The sequence below is a fragment of the Diabrotica virgifera genome, chromosome 10 (assembly GCF_917563875.1).
Source record: "Diabrotica virgifera virgifera chromosome 10, PGI_DIABVI_V3a".
In the NCBI taxonomy this organism is placed as follows: domain Eukaryota; kingdom Metazoa; phylum Arthropoda; class Insecta; order Coleoptera; family Chrysomelidae; genus Diabrotica; species Diabrotica virgifera.
Window position 1 is genome coordinate 141,222,809 of NC_065452.1, and position 24,149 is coordinate 141,246,957.

The 24,149-nt window shown below is 34.2% G+C and overlaps 1 protein-coding gene across 3 annotated transcripts in view; it reads right to left on the reverse strand.

Moving 5' to 3' along the window:
• Positions 1–24,149, reverse strand: part of LOC126893240 (RISC-loading complex subunit tarbp2-like) — an 85,800-nt gene that overhangs the window by 4,694 nt on the left and 56,957 nt on the right. For all 3 annotated transcript variants that reach the window (XM_050663226.1, XM_050663227.1, XM_050663229.1), the window contains exon 4: positions 18,511–18,757. In XM_050663226.1, the coding sequence (XP_050519183.1) occupies positions 18,511–18,757 (247 nt within the window). The remainder of the gene's footprint in view (positions 1–18,510; positions 18,758–24,149) is intronic.

Consider the following 24,149-nt stretch of genomic DNA (forward strand, 5'->3'; position numbering starts at 1 on the left):
GCTATAGCTATAGCTGATAACGTACCAATTGTAATAAAAAAAAATCTAAAAGGTGAACTGACAAGGTCTATGACACCATGATAAATGATAGAAAAAAAATATGACAAGAACGAGCAACCAATTTGGAATAAAACTGTAGATTCATACGTTCTCGCATACATAGAATTATCCAGGAAATATTCCTGAATCTCAACAACAAACTAATGCCTCAGGAAAGAAGAGGAAATCTACTAAAATAAGCAATTCATTTGTCCGAACACCTCAAATACTAAAAGGAACCTACTACCTATGAAGTACGGGACATAATGTAAACTAAATATTCCCTATCAAATGCTAAAAAATGTAACTGGAATGATTGGAATAATTACACAAGGATGGTCAGGACATGTGGCCAACATTTCCTGACCAGAAATATTTTGATGAATAAACATCTGCGTACTCTGCTATGAAAACATAGGTTACGAAATCGGATAGCAGTGATCAGTTGCTGAATTTCGAACCCACGCATTCACTAGGTTACCTAGGAACCCAAATTACAGAGCATTGGCAGACTAGTTCTTAAGAAGAAATCCATACATACATCAGAATTCCAAACTAATTCCAGAATCATACTGTGTAGGGCATAAGGATATAAATTATTATAAAGTATTTAGGATATCTGTGACAAATGTTGATAAAGTAAACCAATATAAAATTAAGAACCACCCCATCTTTCCAATATGGCAAATCTAATAACAAGATAATAAAAGATACATATAAAAAAAATAGTATGTAGTCAAATATCAAAAATACAACACACAACCTGAGATAAGTAGTGTATAATATTCTTAGTTCCATAGTTCCATACCAAATATCAATATTAAACCAACGTACTTGCATGAGCTTACATATTCAAATATATAAATATACAATAATCAACAACCCTTCTATGCTAAGGGGGTAGGTGCACAATCTAAAAATTACAAGTTGGTTCTTATTAACTGGGTAATCCTACTAACAGTATTAATAATTAATAATGTTGATGCATAATAATTAAAGTGCAACATTAATAATGAAAAAAAATGATAAGCTCATACCTAAGCGTACTAAAAAAAATAATTAACCTAATGATTCATAAATTGGAAGTCATCTAACAACCATGCCAAAAGATAAAAATGGAGATATGTACCTGCTCTATCTGGTGAATAAAATATTAAACTAAAATACTGAATCTTAATAAGGATCGAGCTAAAGACAAATAGAGGAAGAAGTTAGCTCAAACAACCCTATAAAGTTAATCTTCTTCCGAAGATGATGAATCAACCTCATCCATGGTGTTATCAGGCAGTAAATCCTTTATGTGAAATTGTCCAATTCGTTTGTTAGTCGAATTGTCCTTCAATTCATACACTAAAGGAGATATTACCTTCACAACCGTACAGGGAATATATTTCTGGCAAAATTTTGCCGAAATAGCATCACCCTTATTAGACTTTACAAAGTTTCGCTTCAACACTCTATCTCCAACGAAGAATTGCAGATCTCTTTTCCTCAAGTTATACTGCTGCTGGTTCCTTAGATAGGAAGTTTTTAACTTCTTCCGAATGTCAGAAAAAATTTGAGGTAGAGTCTGGAGATCTTCTAAGCGATGAAGGTTATCGGATATCTGAGGGAGATTTGTGGAAGTGTCGGAAATTGTACCAAAATAGTCACCAGATAAAGCAACATTTCTACCAAAATTGAGATATGCAGGAGAACATTGGGTAACCTCATGGACAGAGGTCCTTATGGCTTGAGCTATGGAATGGATATATTGATCCCAAGCTCTGTGATCTGGGAATGTATAGGACCTTAGGGCGGTGACGATACTGCGATTCACTCTCTCAGTATGATTGGCTTGGGGATGGTAGGCAGCATTATAAAAGGTCTTCTGGACCTTATATTTAGCTAAAAGATCTTTAAAAGCCTTCGACACAAACTGAGGACCATTGTCACATGACACAATTTGGGGAACACCAAACAACAAAAAGACTTGTTCCTCTAAATATTTCAGAATGGCTGGAGTTGTGGCCTGACGAAGAGGACAAACTACAGGAAATTTGGTGAAATAATCCACAACTACCAAGCAGTAAGTATTACCCTTATAACTACGAGGATAGGGTCCAATGAGATCCAACGAGATCATCTGCCAAGGAAAATTAATGTTCCTAAAGGAACCCATGAGTCCAGCTTGTGGTAAATTACTGGGTTTACAAGTCGCACAAACTAAACACTTAGAAATATACTTTTTGATAGACTTGCGCATGCCAGGCCAATAATATAATTCGGCAATACGATGAAAAGTTTTATAAAAACCAAAATGTCCAGCAGTAACTTCATCATGAAACATACGTAATATGTTCTCCCTATTTGGCGTAGGTACAACTATTTTCCAATCTGACATATTGGATAAGGCCTCTATAGGACTTAAGATATGTTTGTACAGTATATTGTTCTCTACCTTAAAATCAGGATAATTTTGTGGGTCTTGAGTAACCCTATCAATCATATTCTGATACCACTCGTCAGGAGTTAAGGTGGACAAATCTAAGACATTAAGATCATGGACACGGGAAAGAGCATCAGCAACCACTACACCGTTGGCCTTTCGATGAACAATCTTATATGAATAGGCAGCCAGTTTGCATATCCATCGGGAAAGTCTCTGAGATGGGTTTTTCATACTATGAAGCCATACCAAGGAACTGTGGTCCGTAATTATGGTGAAATTACGGCCCTCTAAATAATAACGAAATGCTTCCAACCCATGTATGATAGCTAAGAGTTCTTTCTCAGTGGTGGAATAGTTTTTCTGGGCCTTATTCAATTTCTTACTCGTGTAAGCTATGGGATGTTCCGAGCCATCTTTCAACTGGAACAATACGCCACCAGAAGCAGTATTAGAGCAATCAGTCATCAAATAAAAATGCTCATTAAAATTAGGTGACATCATGACTGGTGCGCTAGTTAAAGCCTCTTTAACGCGCCTAAAAGCTTCATCAGCCTCAGGAGTCCAGGTAATGGTCTGCCCCTTTTTCCTGTTCTTCAAAAGATCAGTAAGAGGTGACAACAAGGTAGAGTACGAAGGTACAAACCGGCGATAATATCCACACATTCCCAATATCCTACGGACTTGGGTGGTGGTCTTAGGTATAGGAAAATTCTTAATAGCAACTATTTTCTCAGGATCAGTCCTTAGACCCTGATTATCAACAACATAACCCAAAAACTTAAGACTAGGGCGACAAAACTGACACTTATCCAGATTAATTGTTAGATTAGCTTCCTTAAGACGTAAAAACAATTTATCTAAAATTTCCATATGAAGGGAAAAATCAGGAGTGACTACTAAAATATCGTCCAAATAATAGAAAACATAGGGCTCTAACTGTGGACCAATGACTAAATCCATCAGACGACACATTGTCTGAGGAGCAGAAACAAGACCGAAAGGCATGGTGACAAACTGGAATAATCCTTTACCACTGACAGCAAAAGCAGTATATTTCTTGCTCTCTTCACTCAGTGGGATCTGTAAAAAGGCCTTAGACAAATCAATCGAAGAGATGTATTTGGCATTCTGAAGTTTGCTCAAAATCACGTCGATTCTGGGAATTGGATAAGCATCCCTGTTAGTGGTGATACTGTTTAGTTTTCGACCATCAAAGCAGATCCTGAAGGATCCATCCTTCTTTTTTGTTAACCAGAGTGGGGAACAATAGGACGACGTTGAATGTTCTATGATATTTAAAGCAAGCATCGAATCGACTTCTTTTTCTAAATCTGCCTGCCAGGCTTGAGGTATGGGATACTGATATAATCTGAAAGGAGTAGGATTTCCCACCTCAATAGTGTGAGATATTAATGAAGTACGACCTAGTTTGTCATTTGAAGAAATAGTAGTAAACTGAGAGATCATATTCTCCAATTGCCTTTGTTCAGAACTAGATAAACTGGCAAAATCATGAATAGCACTAAGGGTAGACAGATTAAATTCAGATATGGAAAAAGAAAAATCAGAACAACTTAAGGTGCTATTAAAAGCATTAAAGAAGTCCATACCTAAAATTATAGAATTCTGTACAGAAGGAATAACATAAAATGTAATTTTCCTACATAAATTTGCCACCGTGATTTCAATTTGGAGTTTGCCTGTAATAGATTGGACTGTACCATCTGCAGTAGATACTTGCAAAGATGAAATGGGCATAATGGGAATATTAGCATTTTTCAATAAATTTAATGAATGTGCTCCTATCAATGAAATATTAGAGCCACTATCTAATAAAGCTAAACACGATTGTCCTAAAATTTGAATAGGTAGATATGGCCTATTATCATTTTGTTTCCTAACTAATAAAGAGTTAATATCTAAATCTAAAATATTTGGTTGGATACAACCATTATATGGAACTACTTCACCATCAAAATTATTATTATACTTAACACTACCAATTAAAGAATTTGTGGCTTTGCAACCCTGTGAAACATGTGCGTTCAACGTATCATGACTAAAACTTAATTTCTGGACTGATTTTGATTTGTGGTGTGTGCTTGTTTCCTGAACGATGCCTTCTTCCCTTTCCGATTGGAAGATGGGTTTGAGTTGCTTGGTGTGCTTGGGCCAGCTGTCTCGTTTTCTGATGGGGTTTGATTCCCTGATTGGGTGTTGGACGGAGAAACGCTCAGGGGACGGACCTCCGACATTTCGTTTCCCGAACACTTGACACAATTTCTTTTGAGGGTATTTTCCCTACCACAACCGTGGCAGAAAATACGAGTTTGTGGGATACCACAATTATTGAACTTATGATTAGACTGATGACAATTCCAGCAAACAACGGAACTAAAAACAGAAACATTACGTTCAGGGCCCTTATTTTGCCAAGAACGTTGTCTAAAGGAAGTTGGCTGAGAAGAAGAATTAGAAGAGGGTCGAGATGTGGATGGAGGCTGAGAAGACCAGGATAACGTTTCCTCCAAACGTTTGCACTTTACAGTGAGGTCATCAATATTCTGGATGTCCATAAGAGCTAACTGCTGATGATAAAAGGGCAGTAAACATTTTAAGATGATTTTTATTTTGGACAAATCAGATAACGGAGTATCTAAACGGCTACACATGCCTAATATAGTATTAATGAACATAGTGACAGACTCTCCTGGTTTCTGCTTACGGTTTTTGATTTCATCCAAGAGATCATCCTGGTATGAGTAAGGAAGAAAATCTGACTTCAACTTGCGAACCAGATCAGACCAACAAGATAAATTACCTCTATTATTCATGAACCAGGTAAAAGCAGGACCGGTAAACAATTCAGCTGAAGCAGCAAACAAATTTTCTTCAGAGACACCTCTAGATACTCGAAGACATTCGACTTTTTCTAAAAATGTAATCACATCATTGTGCTGTTTTTCACCGGAAAATGAAACACCCCATTTGTGTACTTGCACAGGTTTGGAGTATGTGAAACTAGGAACGACACTGACTGGAGCATTAGGAGTAGATGTGGCTATGGGGTTAACCTTAGAATCAAGCTCACCCTCCAAGGTAAGGATTTTAAGAGAAACAGACTTTTTAAAAGGTTCCTGCTCTTCTGTAGTACACTGTAACAAGTGTACTCGGCCAGAAATATGAGCTAGACGAGATATTAATCTAACATATTCATTGTCCTGTACAGTTCCCCTAAACTTCTCTATTTTCTTCGACAAGCTATCCAACGTTTCGGATATTCCTTTCCGTTGGTCCTCAAAAGGGATATGTACAGCCGAAAGTTGGGTGAAACTCCTATTGCCTTCTTCTTGCTTCAAAGCACCCCGCAGAAGATTGCGTTTCCTATCGACAGTTGCCGACTCCTCTGGTACTACGTCCCTAATTTTCAACTCATAGTCCAATTCGTCCACCAGAAGATGTTCAACTTTAAAAGCACACATGATGAAAGCAAAAATTATTGACAAGCAATCCAAAGGTCAGAAATATGAAATATACTTAAGTTTGTACGCAAAATATATAAGTACGGAGAAAATATTAGCAACACACCAACAAAATCAAAAATGGCCAGCAAAATATATGTATCAAATAAATAAAGTAAATAAGGTATAATCAAGTAAATATAGTACCTAAATATTGGAAAAAAAAATTAATTATTATACTTGTACTAGAAAAAAAAATATGTAAGTATTAACGATTACTGTACGTACAAATACAACACTGGCTGAAAGAGTAAAATAATATAATCTAATATATGCTAGTTACTTATACTTCGTTTCAAATTCAACCCAGAATGTAAGCTGTATGACAAAACTATAAACGAGGTTTCAAAATCTCAACTAATTAATAGATACAGCAGTGACAGTATACCTGTTAAGTATTAATAAGTAATTAAAAACAAAATAAATCAGAACAGAATGTATAAAAAGATATCAGAAGGAAATAATATAAATAAAAGAAAAAAAATGAACTAAAAGAACTACTGTCTTAGAACCTATAAAAGGTTGGCACCAAGTTGGGCTGCCGATGTAACAAAAATACTACTTTGCAGTAGCCCGTTATAGGAGATATACTAGCCCTTTGCAGTATAATAAAAATAGAAGAATATAGGAGATAAATAAAATAGACTGAATTATGGGCGCCAGAAGTTGGAATGGACCAAACTTCCAGGTATCTTACACTGCTGTTAAATAGTAAATATATTAAATTCAAAAATGGGAAAAAAAATAATGGATATACAAAACAAATAAATATTTATTAAATATAACTACTTAGATTTTTGACAACCTCTGAGTTAGAAAAATACAAACTATGTAACTCTAAAATGACAATAGGAAATAATTACCTATAGTAATATAAATATAATCTATAGTTACATTAGTAATGGAGTAACTCTTATATGGAGCATACCCCCAACTTACATATACTAGGTTAAATAACAACCTTCACCAAATAATTGTACGATTGCAATACGTACAGCAACGTTAAACCCTATAGAACTAATGAACCAGAATATAATTAAGGGAGGATTATTCACAATGAATAATTTCCGTAACTCTCAAAGAGTTAAATAGGCACTAGCCTCATTAAGGTGAACCTACGGTCTACTTGATATATAAAAATCAGTTGCTTCGACACGTAGTCACTAAAAAATATAACAAGTAAAATGGATAGCTATTCAAAGGGAATAGCGTCCAAAGATATAATTAGAAATTGATTAAATGAATTTAAGTAAAGTTAAGCAAATAAGTTAAATAATTATGATTGACTAAAGAAAGATTAAAGTTATATGAATAAGTTAATAAATTAAGCAAATTAAGAGGACAAAGTATATAAATTTAAATTGATAAGTGGAGACAAGCAAGGTTAGTACTAAAAATATAAAGTTAATTAAGTAAATAAATGGTACAAGTAAATTTCAGGTAATATATAAAGGTAAAGAGAATCTCATATGGGGAAAAGATGATCTGAGCTCAAACCTCTTTGACCAGAGAGTTTACTGGTTTGGGGAACACTATCAACTATTATAGATATATAAAAACAATATGCAACTTAAATATTGAAACAAAATATGTGCGATAAACTATAAAACTTAATCATCAAAATAAATGTCCCGAGTCTTATACAAAAAATGAATGTGGTGTAATAGTGGAAGTGACAATCACTAGCAGATACTAAGTGTCCCAAAACAAACCCTAAATGGTCCCCGAGAGTGTCCTTGCTACGGATTCCAAAATCCCTGGTAGGCGAATTAGCACAGGGATGGTGCTAGCTTGTACCAATTAATATACCGATGCCCTTCTGGGGTGCAGAGGGCAGGATACAAAGTAGGTATGTGGGAGGTTCTCCAGGCTGGTCTCCAAATGACCTGGCTTGGCGTAGAACGGTTGCTCCCAGTTGTGAGGGGAGCTGACGGACTGGTTACAGTTTAAGATTTCCCCCAAGTGGCGGATGACATGACTTCCAATTCCTCCGGGATCTCCCAAAACTTAGTCTCCTAGCTTCTCCAAAGCACCACCAATAATTTGCCACTAAATATCACTTATAAAAGCTTGAAACTATTGTATTAAAATTTCCGTCCTTTTCAATCAGTCATCCGCCACTTTTCCGTTCTAGCGTACCAAGCGAAGTCAATTATTTCCCGTCGTTAGACGAGGAGCCTCACAGAACGAAACTCACATGACAGCGAATGGTGTCTAATACCAACTGAAGTACTTGTGCCAACTAATAGTTAAGTATGACGTCAGTCAAATATTTATTTTAGTTAGATCTTATTATTTTTAAGTATAATTTAATGACAAACCGTTATTAAAATTTAAATAAAATAACTATAAAGATAATTAAAGTTAACGGACTGTTATAGTAATGTTTATGCGTAAATGGTTTAACATCGCTGCGTTAACTCGCTACACCTCCATGCGTCAGACGAAAGTTACCGACTTCTTAAAGAATACGCCTTATTAATCCTACATTGTTAAATTTTCTGGTATGTATAATAAACTAGTTTTTAAGTTTTTGTCTTGAATTTTTAAATTTTTTTAACTTTCCGTGGGTTCGGATTTGCCGAACGTTCGGATTAGCGGGGTTCGGGTTTGCGGGGTTCCACTGTATTTCAATTAGAAGTATGTAATTGCATATTGAAACATAGTTTTTAATTCTAAACAACTTTTTATAATAACAATTTTCAATGTTGTGAAAAATAAAGGTACTTTACTCTTGAGTGCAATTCATATTTTTTATGAATAAACTGAGATGAAGTCAAGAATTTATAAAGCCAGTGTAAGACTGCATCAGAAACAAGACCCGATACAGCCACAACACAAAGACTGCTGAAAACAGCAGAGATGAGAGTACCGAGAAGAATTACAGAAAATACGCTGAGAGATCGGAAAAAGAAGATCGAAAAATAAACACTGGAAGGAAAACTAGAAGAAGAACAAGCTGCTTTTAGGAAAGAAAGAGGAACAACAGATAATATATACATACTGAGAAATATAATTGAAAGGAAAAACGAAATAGGAGAAGACTTATATATTACGTTTATAGATATTAAAGCTGCTTTTGATTCTATAAATAGAGAAGTAATATGGTCAGTAATGGAAGATCTGCAAATCCCGCAAAAGATAGTAAGCGTGGTAAAAAGTACATATAGAAACATACCTGCTAAAGTACAAATAAACGGAAACAGACCGCCAATAATAAACCTAAGGAGAGGAATAAAACAAGGGACAGTCTCAGCCCAGTTTTGTTTATATTAGTAATGGATAGAGTAATGAAGAGCGCTAAAAGAAGGTCAAGGCAATTACAGTCAATAATAGGGTACAGGAATTTAGTACCAGTGAGAATGGAGGGATTACTAAATGCAGATGACTTAGTAATAATAGCAGACAATTAAGAGAAAATGGTAAAATTATTCGATATCTGGGTGGAGGAAATAGAAAATTTGAAAATGGAGGTAAATGTACAGAAAACGAAGACCATGATAGTAACCCAAAAGAAAAGGGAAGAAATAAACCAAACGATATTTAGGTGCAAAAACGAAATAATAGAAACAGTCTCGTCGTTTGAATACCTTGGAGTAATAATATCAGAGGATGGAAAGATAGATCAAGAAATCTCATACAGAGCGAAAAAATCAAATAAGATCTACTATGCACTAAATAAAACAATATTTGGAAAGGAAGAAATAGATAAAGAAATAAAACTGAAGGTATACAACGCAATCTCTGTACCAACTTTAATATATGCAAGTGAGACATGGGTAAACAATGCAAAAATAGACAGTACAATAAACGCAGCGGAGATGAAGCAGCTAAGAAAAATAGCAGGAAAAACGAAATTGGACAGAATAAGAAATGAAGATATTAGACAAAGACTGAAACAGGAATCGATAATAACCAAGATACAAAAAAGAAAATTAAAATGGTATGTACACATTAACAGAATGGACCAGGGAAGACTACCAAAGCAGGTGATGGAATCGAAAAGATATGGTAAAAGAAGGAAAGGGGGCCAAGGAAGAGATGGATCGATCAGATTATAGAAATTGGACAGGAAAAGGGAAAAACACATCAACAAATGAAAGAGTTAGCAAAGGACCGCAAGAAATGGAAGAGATGGATAGAAGATGAATAAAACCTCCGACGCCCCTGAGGGGCATAAGGAGTTTCGAGAAAGAAGAAGAGATCGAAAAAGGAGTGAAAAAATTAGAAGAAAATGTAACGTACAATGTATAAACGAATGGACACTAAATAAAAAAAAGAATGGACCACATGAGCAGAATGGGGAAGACATGTGTGGTCAAAATAGCAAGAGATAAATCATCAACCGGTAGAAGAAGTATCGGCCGACCGCGTAAAAGATAGACCTTCCATAGAGGTATCAATCCGCCAATAACAAGCAGAACTGCTTATAAAGAGGAAGAAGATCTTACCCAATTTCTACGATAGTTTAGTACACTAAATAATTCCTGCAACTACTAATAATGACGTATGGTGACCTTGGAAACGAAAATTGGTGTCTAACTCAACCCTAAAACATCTGAAGTTATCAGAGCAACAGTCGCCTAAGCCCAAAAACGAAGTTTTGAGATAACTGCAATCTTTGGATTCGTATTTCCATTATCTTTATGGGATATAGAAATGGGATACACAAATTATGTAGCGCCATATAGCCAAACATAGAGGTAGGTTGTGTAGGCCCCTGTTAATCCGAAGATTTAATGTTGCTGCTTTTATTGATATATTAAAATATTCTTAATTTGTGGCCTCATATATCTAAGCGTAGAAATATAGGGAAGCCTCGCATCTCGCCAGGCATCATGCCGCGATGCCTGATGCGATCAATATACTATAATAAGTGTCTTTAACGTAAAACCAACGGATGGAGCTTTAGAGTTAATATTTTTCTAACCGGTTTCAAATACAAAATGTATTTCTACAATTTAAAAAATTACAAGATATTCTATTTTTTCTACTCTCATACTTTAATATATTAATTATGATGCCACTACCTGTATCATAATGAGCTTCAATGTCAAGTAAAATTCTTTCATTTTGACCTTTTATAATTTAAACAAATAATATTAAATATTTAAACAAACTGAAAAATCATTACACTGGAACTTATTCGAAAAATAACTAACTGCGGAGTACAAATAGTTACTGAAACGCAGATCACCGATTTATTTGTTGTTTATGAAACCGGCCCTTAATCATATAAGTAGATACTTGATTTGTTTGTGTTATAAATAAAATAAATAAATTTGAATATATTTTTTTGTTGTGAATGATCATAGAAAAAAGTCATGTATACAATTTGCATTTAATTATTGTCATTATAATACTCATCTTTCATAAGACAATCGCCGCTTCGCGGCTCATGATCGTATCCATTATATCTACTCGCATCAAAATGATCGTCATTAAACGCTAGTTGCATACTATACTTAACTTACGTGCATAGAAATCGGCCCACTTAAAAATTTTGTCATTTTTGATGTCTCATATTTCCTAAACCTGTTAGCCGATTTAAGTGATTTTTTAAACATGTTATAGCCTGATTCTTTAACAATACCACTGTAATAATATTGTTGCTAAACAGGTAAATTTTCATTGTATACCGGGTGTACCAATCAAACTGTGTTTTTTTATAAGTTCGCATCACCCTGTGGACTATTCTGGCATTTATAAAATACTGAAATTAAAACCCAACTATAGCCTCAGGTTTTCTTAACATTCTGTTTTTTGATTCATTCGTTTAATTTGGATAATAAAAAAGTTAGGTACTTTAACAACTAAACATGTTCTTCATCAATACACGGTGTTTATAAATAAGTGCGACAAACTTTAAGGGGTAATTCTGTATGAAAAAATAATGACAGTTGGATTTATAAACGTATGTTCGCAAATGTTTCGTTTCCGAGATACGGGATATTGAATTTTTCCTTACAAACTGATAATTTATTTTATTGCTTTAAAACCAGTTGAGTTATGCCAAGGAAATTAGGTGGGTTTTAAGACGTAGTTATTGCACATTTTTTGACATACAATTAAGAATTTAATATTCACCATTAGCGCGCCTACGTGTAATATGACCGATCATATTACCCGTATGCACGTTAATGGTGAATATAAAATTCTTAATTTTATGTCAAAAAATCCGCAATAACTATCTCTTAAAACCTACCAAATTTCATTTGCATATCTCAACTGGTTCTAAAGCAATAAATAAATCGTCAGTTTGTAAGAAAAAATTCAACATCCCGTATCTCGAAAACGAAACATTTGCGGACATACTTTTAAAAAGCCAACTGTCATTCTTTTTTCATGCAGAATTACCCCTTAAAGTTTGTCGCACTTATTTAGAAACACCGTGTATTGATGAAGACCATGTCTAGTTGTTAAAGTACCTAACTTTTTTATTATCCAACATAAACGAATGAATCAAAAAACAAAATATTAAGAAAACCTGAGGCTATAGTTGGGTTTTAATTTCAGTATTTTATAAATGCTAGAATATTCCACAGGGTGATGCGAAATTCTAGAAAAAAACAGTTTGATTGGCACACCCGGTATACAATGGAAATTTACCTGTTTAGCAACAATATTATTACAGTGGTATTGCTAAAGAATCAGGCTATAACATGTTCAAAAAATAACTTAAATCAGCCAACAGATTTAGGAAATATGAGACATCAAAAATGACCAAATATTTAAGTGGGCCGATTTCTATGCACGAAAGTTTATGTATAAGGTTCTCCCCTACATTACTTTTAATTTCTACCATTTTGTCTTTATAATTTTTAAAATGATTAACATCATCATCGTTAAATTTTAAAAGCACCAATTAGTCATTTTTTCGCTGTCTCTCTTTTCTTCCATTTTCTAGTGACTTTCGCAGTTGTACTAATTTCATTTTCAAGAATTTCTATATTATATCTTAACCAATCTACTTGTTGTCCCTTTTTAAAACTTGTTCTGGTTACATATTATTATTAAACTTTCTATTTCTTGATTTGTTCTTGTTCTCCATCCAATTTCTGTACATATTCTTTCATAAATTGCTTTAACAGTTTCTGCAGATACTTCCAGCTGATCTACTTTGCCTTGAATATATCTGTACATACGATCAAATTAAACTAAGAATTGGTGCGGGAATCGACCGTTACCTGAGGGAAGTTCATTATATCTGATAAAACAACACTAAAAACTTTTATTTTCAATACTTCCACAACATTTATTACAAATTAATGTCGCCAACTACATCTTAGATCTGAAGTTTTTGACGCATGCATTACTCCGATATTAACATATGGGGCACAAACATGGACAATCACAAAAAAGAATATCAACATACTCAGAGTCACCCAACACGCGATGAAAGAGCAATGCTAGACATATAACTTAAGGACAGGAAGACAAACACATGGATAAGACAGAAAACCAAAGTCACCGATGTGGTACAAAAATCATTAAAATTGAAATGAGAATACGCTGGACATGTAGCTAGGAGCGATCTAAACAAATGGCACAGAACAATTCTAACCTAGAGACCATACCAACACAAAAGACCCAGAGGCAGACCTATGAGATCGACAGATCTGAAACGGACTGCCGGGAAAAATTGGCTACAAGTAGCGTCAACAAAAAACAATGGAAAGGAAGACTTGAAGAGCCTTATGTTCAGATGTGGACGTGAATGGCTAGATGAATAAGAAGAATGTCGCCACAGCTGTTTCGGCAGCCATTCTAAAGTGATGTGATTTTACTATGCTCCTACACTTTATAGTCTTAACTGAATAAGTTGAGGAGTGGGTAGTTGTTTGTCTAAAGTTGGCCATACAGAATTACATATGTCTGTATGTTTAAATGGAGTTAAAAACGTAAGAGTAATCCATTTAATTCCTCTATTTGATTTCTCCGAAACTCCAGAAGATAACCTGTCTTAGGCACCAGGTGCTCCTGTGTCTGTGCTGATCACGTATTCGTGTTCCGCAACCAAAAAAACCTATAACTAATCCGTTTGCATTATTGTAGTACCAAAGACCCTCGAAACTCCAGGAGCCCCTTTCATTGACCTTGGAAACCAGGTGCTCCGGGCGTCGGTTCTGGTGGCATATTCGTGTTTAGCGACCTCAAAAAACCCTCCAGTAATTCATTTGCATCAATTAAATGCCGAAAACCATCGAAACTCTAGAATATGACGTCTCTTGCAATGGTCCTGGCCACCAAGTCCTCCGGAGGTCAATTCTGATGGCATATTCGTGTTTAGCAATCCCAAAAACCCATGAGTAATCTGTTTATATCAATTTGAAACAGTTTAAAAGAACACAATTACTTTGCCTTATGCAGAAACCACAAATTGTGAATTTATCGTAACATATTTTTGTCTTACCCTGTAGACATAAAAATATTGCCTCATATGCTAAGTAAATTCATTGAATTTATCTCTGTTTCAAAAAAATACGTGAGAATCTGAGTTTATCCATCTGGTTAAAAGAGAGATGTTATATTATTTTGCAGTCATGTCTAATTTCGGTTTTCTGTGTTTATATTTGAAAATTGAAACACATGAAAACGGTATGTAACAGTAAAACGACCGAGGCAACCATTAAGGCAAATGAGAAATATATACGAAAAATAAACTTTGGAACTTGGAATGTGATAGGGACGTATGGTGCAGGCAATCTGAAAGAACTAGTGAGAGAAGTCAAGAAATATAAATTGGACTTGCTTGCAGTACAAGAAACCAAACAATTAGGAACTGAAATAGTGGATGTAGAGGGCTCAACCTTTTTTAAAAGTGGTGGAAAAGACAGAACCAGAGGAACAGGTTTCATACTACAGGAAAACTTGAAATCAAGGGTAATAGCTTTTAAGCCTATATCTGACAGACTGTGTTCTTTAAGAATGAAAGGGGAAAGAAGAAATATAAGCATTATAAATGTGCATGCTCCCATAGAAGATGCGGATGAAGATGAGAAAGACATGTTCTATGAGCAACTAGAGGAGTAATACGAAAAAACACCGAAATACGATATGAAAATAATAATGGGCGATTTCAACTCAAAGATTGGAAAAGAAGATATATATGAGAACATAGTAGGGAAACATAGCAAACATGATATAACAAATAATAACGGGCACCGAGCAGTATGTTTTGCAATGGAGAGAAATATGGTAATAAGAAGTACACAACTGCGCCGGAAGGAAATCTACAAAGGGACATGGAAGTCGCCCGACGGAAAAACAATTAACCAAATAGATCATGTAGTAATAGAAAAAATGGACATGAATTTTATATCAAAAATAAAAAGCATGAGAGGAGCAGAATGCAATTCAGACCACTACCTAGTAAGAGTGACATGCATGAGAAACTGGTGTGCGACCGGGAAGGGAAAAAGGAAAAGAACGGAAGGTAAGAGAAAATACAATTCGACCCTATTGAAAAGTGAAGAAGTAAACGATAAATATAAAGAGAAAATAGAAATAGAACTGGCAACATGCGCACAAGAAGTGGAAATCGAAGAAAGATGGGAGAAAGTAAAAACATCAATAATGAAGGCAAATGAGGCAGTTCTAAACAGTACAATGAGAAAAGGAAAAATAAATGACTGGTATGATGAAGAATGTGAAAAAGCAGCTGAAGCAGTTAGGAGAGCTAGACAAATAATGCTATTAAAAGAAAATGAGAATAACAGAAATGTGTATAGGGACGCAAGAAGGGAAATGAAAAGACAATGTAGGAGAAAGAAGAGAATATCCAAAGAAGATAAGCTAAAGGAAATTGAAGAAAAATTTCAAACTAAAGAAATAAGGTCATTTTACCAAGAGGTTAAAAGAATGGACAAAGGATATCAGAGCCGAAGCATCTATATTAAGAATGAAGTAGGATTACTAATAAGTGAAACTGCGCAGGTGCTAGAAAGATGGAAAAATTATTTCGAAGAGCTATTAAATAATGTTGAAGAGGACGAGATGGACATAATACAGAACATGGAAGAAAACGATACGATAGTGGGGACGCCAACAAAACAAGAGGTAATGAATATAATCAGCCAACTTAAAAACAACAAAAGTCCAGGAGCGACAGAAATAACAGCTGAAATGTTAAAGGCAGGAGGAGAACAACTGTACGAGCAAATATATTGGCTGGTGAAAAAGATATGGGAAGAGGAAAAAATGCCAAATGACTGGATGCTGGCTAGAATCTGCCCCATACATAAAAAAGGAGATAAACAAACATGTGAAAATTATAGGGGAATAGCACTCCTAGAGACAGGGTATAAGATAATAGCACAATGCATACGTGGAAGACTGAACGAATACATGGAGGATACTGTGGGAGAGTACCAGGCAGGCTTTCGATCCAACCGTTCGGTAACAGACCAGATTTTCACGCTAAAAGAATTACAAGCAAATTGCTATGAGTACAAAACGACCCTGTATGTGCTGTTCGTAGATTTCAAGCATGCATATGATCGTATAAATAGAAAAGAAATGTACCGTGCTCTGAAACAATTACAAATCCCCAAAAAATTGATTGGCTTGATTGAAATGACGTTGGCAAAAACGAAAAGCGAAGTAGTGTGGAAAGACATTTCAGAGGACTTCGAAATCAAACAAGGACTCAGGCAGGGTGACCCGATGTCAACCACGTTGTTCAATCTTGTTCTTGAAGTAATAATGAGGAATTGCAGCATAAAAATGGAAGAAACCATATTTAAAAATGAACATCAATGTATTGCTTTTGCGGATGATCTAACAATATTAGCAAAATCAAAGAAAGAATTGAGAATAATTGTGAAAAAGATAGAAAAAAAAGCAAATAGGTTTGGCCTAAAGATAAATGAAAAGAAAACTAAATACATGATAATGGGTGATACGCAGCAAGACAATGAAGAGTTTATAAAAATACAAGGGGAGAAAGATTACATATACAGTTTTGACAGATTGGAAGAGTTTACTTACCTTGGTGTGAAAGTAATGGAAAATGGACATGAGGATAAAGAAATAGAATCCAGAATTACAAAAGGCAACCAGAAATACGGAATGCTGAGATCCTTAATGAAGTCTAAGTTTGTTTCAAGAAAAACAAAAGAAAGAATTTACAAGACAGTGATTAGAGCTACGGTTTTATATGGAGCTGAATTATGGGTTTTAAGAAAGGCAGATGAAGAAAGATTAGAAAGATGGGAGAGAAAAATTCTCCGATCAATTTACGGAGGCATAAATACACAAATGGAATGGAGAAGAAGGACAAATAAAGAGTTGGAAGAGCTGTATACGGAACCAAAAATCACCGCAATAATAAAGGCGCATAGAATAAGATGGCTGGGACATGTGCAAAGATTGGAAAACCATAGAATGACCAGGATGATATTGAACAGGAAACCAGTAGGGAAAAAAAGGAAAGGAAGACCCCGTAAAAGATGGTTTGACAGCGTCCAAGCAGATTTACGAGAATTAAAAATAGATAACTGGAGAAACAAGGTATTAGACAGAAGAGAATGGAGAGGAGTGGTAAGAAGAGCGCAAGAGAAATTGTAACAGAACAATGTGCCATGAATTGTAAAATGAGAGCTATATAATTGTTGTATTTCTAGATGGGTTCAGGGATTAAGAGAATTGTTACTCTGTTTTAACAAGTTTATTAAAGTTCCTAATAAACTAAAGTACAAAAAATAAATCCTCCAAAAGTAAAACGTGACAAGACTAATAACAAAATTTCTAAAATTGACAAATATACTTAACTGTCAGATCCTTTAGTAGTCTGACTTACTAACTTACTTAAATATGCTAAGGTGATTCATAACAATATGTATATATTTATATGATGTATTTTTTAATAGACAAATTAATATTGTATATTGTAGATATGTATAGTAAAAAAATGTAATTGTGTTTTTCACGCCCACAGCCTACATGGCCTGTTGAGCAAAATAAATAAATGTTATTGCAAAACAAAGGTCTCTGGGATAAACAAATAGAATAACTTTTAAACTAATTAATTGATGGGTATTAAATTTTGAGGATTTGTTAAGTACCCCAATACCCAACTTTGGGTGAAACATCAAAGTTATACGTTAGTTTTAATAAAAGTTATTAACAAATAACGATTTTGAGTTATTTTGCAGTTTACGAAGCAACAAAATGACTTTTTAACTTTCATAAATCAACACTTTCATCAAAATTTTTCAATGTTCTGAAAAATAAAATTTTGTAATTTTATGACAACAATTTAGCTTTTTAATTGGGTGTAAAAAATCGCGTTTATTGCACTAAGTTATTAATAATTAGAAAACGCCTCCGAACTCTAGGCAGGAAACAGGTAGGTTTTTTTCCTATAAGTCTATAATAACTAAAAAGATTATCAAATACCTGGATAATTCAGTGTCCCGAACATGGTATATATTTGGTTATTTCCCTGGAGTATGAATAATTATGCTTAAAAGTCAGTTCAATACTTTAGGGCTACTTACAAAATTAAAAAAAACTTACTTCGACAAAATCGTCTCTGGTTTTTTCAAATTTGTTCAGCAACTCACGGAAACAAGTTGAGAAATCCTTTAGTTTTCCTTTTTTATTCGGTATAACTTGTCCGAATAACTTATTGTAACGATGGAGAATTTTTTGATTCAGTGCTGATTCTGCACACATTCGATCTCTGATAGTAGATGGTAACTGTTCAAATTCCTCTTCCTCACGAGGACACTCTAATAATAAATCCTGTAGAATATCGTTTAACCTACGAAATATATAGAGGTTGTCGAAATATGTCTACTTTATAAAAAAATGATAATAAATAAACAATATTAAATAATAGCTCAAAGTCTTGATGATTAATATATACGATAAACCCATAAAAAGAAAGAGCAAATATGATAAACAGTTGCAAACGCATAGTTTAGAATTCATCAAATCAGCCAGCAGCATACATAAAAAATATAGCCGAAACTTTACACAGTGATAATCCCAAACCTCTAAATATCGACGATTACAATAAAAATTAATAACAGACTCGCTTAGAAACGCATAACTCAAATTTGGCAAGAAAAATGACACCAAAACCGAAAAGATTAGCAAAGATACAAAAGCCCGCGCTGGAAGGACTTGCACAGATAATGTCTTCTGCCTAAAACAATTAATTGACAAAAAAATCAGCAACCAATCAAGACACCCATCTCATGTTTGTTGACCTCCGTAAAGCATACGACAGCGTTCCTGTGACTAAATTGTGGAAATTACTACAAGAAACTAACATCAGCTACACTCTAATCAAAGCCTTAAAAAATCTATATGAAAATTCTACATCACAAGTAAAAATTGGCAACACACTATCTAAAAAGTTCATAGTTAACAAGGGTCTGCGCCAGGGCTGCTGTATTTCACCAACTTTGTTCAAGATATATGTTGCAAAAGCACTAAACCAGTGGAAACGTAAATGCCACGGTATGGGTATAGACCTCCGAGAGGTTTGTTTATATACCTTACAATTTGCTGATGACCAAGTCATCATAGCTAATGATAAAGACGACCTACAGTATATGGCAAGAAAACTAAAGGAGGAATATGAACAGTGGAGCTTGGAAATTAATGTGGAAAAAACTAAATACCTACCCATAGGAGCTGAGCTATCCAATATCGAACTAGAGGATAATGAACAAATCACACCCTGTAGTGAATACACTTACCTGGGAGTAATCTTCGATAGAACGGGAAAAGACGATGAGGAAATAAAGAAAAGGGTAACACAAGCTAGAAGAACAATTGGCTGTCTAAATGGAATACTTTGGAGCTCCGAAATAGGAATACAGCGAAAATACAATATCTATGAAACACTTATTAAAAGCAGCCTACTTTACGGAGCAGAAACTTGGAGAATAACCGAGAACAACAGGAAAAAATTAGAAGCTGTAGAAATGGATGTCTTTAGAAAATCGTTAGGTATATCCCGTAGGGAAAGAGTTCGAAATGAGGAATAAGACGACGAATTGGAATAGATGGTTACTTAACAACAGACATTGAGAGGAAACAGTTGATTTGGTATGGTCATGTTCAAAGAATGGAAGACACAAGATTGCCTAAAAGGATCATGCAGTGGGTACCACCAAACCGCAAAAACGAGGAAGACCGAAAAAGACATGGAAAGAAGGGGTAACCAAAGCAATGAGTACAAGGGATCTTAGAGATGGCCAATGGGATGATAGAAGGACGTGGAAGTTAGGCATCGGAAAACGTCGAAAGACGTTCTAAAACCGATACATACATATATACAAAAGCCCTCATGGAAATACGACGAAAGCGAGAAAGAAAAGGGAAACAAAGAAGAATATAGAAAACTAAATAAAGAATTTCAGCGGAAAATAATAAAGTTATAAATTGTCAAACTTAATCAAAAATTTTGGGTGGCGGAATTTTGTGCCGGTGAGTGAATAATAACAGAAGCGCTAAAAAATTGGGACTTAAAATAAATAAAGAAAAGACAAAGTATGTACAGGGTGTTTGGTAAAGAATGGGCCATAGCTTAACCTTAGATTGCTGAGGTTAAAATAGGTCGATTTAAGCTAACTTACCTTAGTACAAAATATAATGATAATAACCGAAATACGGGGTGTCAAAGTTAAACTTTTATTTTATTTATTCTTGAATATTTCCTGACAGGCATGGGATAACACCACGAAATTTGGTATTTAAGCGGGGGTTTTTTGAGATGAGAAATCTAAATTCGTCACCAAAAATGATGTATTGCCCAGAGCGAATTCTTTCAGTGCTCATTTAATACGTTCAGTTTTTTTTACCTCCCACTCAACATACTTTTTTTAATCAAAATTTTTATTCTCTTAATATTTTTACTTAAAAAGATATATTACATTCATCTCGCTAAACTCAACTGTTTTCGAGATAAACGCATTTTAAATCTGCAATACAACATATTTTTGTGCATAATATCATTGTAGTTAAACCCTAAAAATAAACTTGAAACCATAATAATTGTGCCAGTATTATGCCATTGTGCTCATATTTATGCCATTGCAACGCAAATTCCATTTGAAGAAATTTGCGATACATTTTTGTAAATTTTTATGGTGTTGTTATTTTTTGGGTGTAACTACAATGATAATATGCAAAGAATTATGTTGCCTCGCAGATTTAAAATGAGTTTATCTCAAAAACAGTTGAGTTTAACGAGATAAATGTAGTATACCTTTTTTACGTAAAAATATTAAGAGAATAAAATTTTTGATTCAAGAAGTATGCAGAGTGGGTAATAAAAAAATTGAAACTATTTAATGAGCGATGAAAGGCGTATGTGGCGCCCTCTGGGCAGTACATCATGTTTGGTGGCGAATTTAGATTTCTCGTCACAAAAAAACCCCGCTTACCAAATTTCGTATTATTCCATGCCTGTTAGGAAATATCCAAGAATAAATAAAATAAAAGTTTAACTTTGACAGCCTGTATTTCAGTTATTATAAACTTTTGTACTAAGGTAACTTAGCTTAAATCGGCCTATTTTAACCTCAGGAATCTAAGGTCAAGCTATGGTCCATTCTTTACCAAACACCCTGTATATGAAAACGCATACTCGTTCAAAAGAACCAAAGAAATGAATTACCTGGGGGCCAAAATAGATGAAAATAGTCATAAGGGGGAATAAAGGCTTAAGGGAATAAAAAGTATGGAGTATTACAGTATTACGAACATTAATGAAATCCAAATACGTATCAAGAAAAACAAAAATCAGAATTTATAAGACTGGAATCAGACCTGCAATAACATACGCATGCGAAACATGGGAGGTATGAAAATAAGTCAGTGGAGAAGAAGAACCAATAAAGAATTGGAAGAACTGTATAAACAGCCAACGATAATGACGATAATCAAAGCACAGAATACGATATTTGGGGCACATCGAAAGAATGGGAAGTAAAAGAATGTCGAAAATGGTACTCTCACGAAGACCAATACAAAAGAGGAAGAAATGGAGGCCAAGAAAAAGATGGAAGGACAGTGTGTACGAAGACCTGAAAAAAAGTAAGAGGTGGTAATAGAAGGAGATGGATGGAGGTGGTGAAGGAGTATATAAAAAGTCTGCAGTGTAAATAAATAAAATTTATAAGACTAAAATAAAATGTAATCAGAAATGTAAACGTTTTAGCCCTAGGCCTACAAGGCCTGTTGAGCTTAATAAATAAATAAATATAGAAGACGCACTCCAAAAATGTATAATTTATGACAATCACAAATCTCAACAGAAATACAGGGTGTCACGAAAAGACTGGCCATAAATTTTACCACAGATTCTGGGGCCAAAATAGGTTGATTGAACCTCACTTACCCATATACAGGGTGTTTCATTAATAATTGTCCATATAGTAACTGGAGAAACCTTAGCACAAAATACGAACATTTAACCTAAAACACTTAAATAAAATGTAGTTCCTTACTAAGTTACAGGGTGTTTTATCTAAAAATTTAAAATCTATTTTTGCTCAGCATTTTAAAACTATTCTACGTATTCTTTTCATACTTGTCAAAAAGTGCGACTACTAGACACCCTACTAAATTATGATAAACAAACGTTTCTAGCTGCTATCAGAGGCGTACGACAGGGGATGGTGAATGGTTGACCCTTCTCAAATTCTACGTCACTGGAGGAATTACTATTTTAGTGTCATTTTTAGATTCTCCAATACTTTCTACGTAAATAATATACTTTTTATTGGTAACGATAAAGTCATTCGTTTTCGAGATATTTGCAGTTAAATATGAAACGGCACAGTTATTTTGATTAATTTATATGATTCATATGATTAAAATTTAAAAATTATTTGTACCCAGTACTTTAAAACTATTTGTCGAATCCTTATCATACTTGGTAGAAAGTGTAGGTACTGGTACACCTTACTAAATTAAGATAAACAAACATTTCTAGCTACTACCAGAGGCGTACGACAGGGGATAGTGGCTGGTTGACCCTTCCCAAATTCTATGACACTGACGAAATTGCTATTTTAGTATATTTTTTGATTTTGCAATACTTTTTATGTAAATAATATACTGTTCATTCGTAACGATAAAATGATTAGTTTTCGAGATATTTGAAATTAAAAATGAAGCGACACAATACATTAATCAAAATAACCGTGTCGTTTCATTTTTAAATTCAAAGATCTCGAAAACTAATGACTTTATCGTTACGAATGAAGAGTATATTATTTTCATAGAAGGTATTGGAGAATCCAAAAATTAAACTAAAACAGCAATTTCGCTAGTGGCGTAGAATTTTGAAAGGGTCAACCATTCACTTTCCCCCGTCGTACGCCTCTGGTTAAAGAAAAAAACGTTTGTTTAACATAATTTAGTGGTGTGAACAGTACATGTACCTCCTGCCAGGTATGAAAAGGATACGTCGAATAGTTTTAAAATGCTGAGCAAAAATAGTTTTTAAATTTTTAGATAAAACACCCTGTAACTCAGTAAGGAACCACATTTTATTTTAGTGTTTTAGGGTAAATCTTCGTATTTTGTACTAAGGTTTCTCCAGTTACTATATGGACAATTATTAATGAAACACCCTGTATAACAGTGAGCACAAAAAAAGTTACAGCCCTTTGAAGTTACAAAATGAAAATCGATTTTTTTTCATATATCGAAAACTCTAGAGATTTTTTATTGAAAATGGACATGCGGCATTCTTATGGCAGGATCATCTTAAAAAAAACAACAGTGAAATTTGTACACCCCCATAAAAATTTTATGGGGTTTTGTTCCCTTCAACCCCCCCCCAAACTTTTATGTACGTTCCAATTAAATTATTATGGTGGTACTTTTACAATATTTTTAAAAAATTTTTGCCTCTTAGCATTTTTTTGATAAGCCATTTTTTATCGAGATGCGGCTTCTTTTTTAATATGTTTACATAAAAATGTTATGGGGGTTTCGTTCCTTTAAACCTCCCAAATGTTTGTATACGTTCCAATTAAATTATTATTGCGGTACCATTAGTTAAACACAGTGTTTTTAAAACTTTTTGCTTCTTGGTAATTTTTCGATAACACACCTTTTATCGAGATGTGACTTCTTATGGTTCAAAATATACCTAAAAATGTACATTATAAATAAATTTTCATATT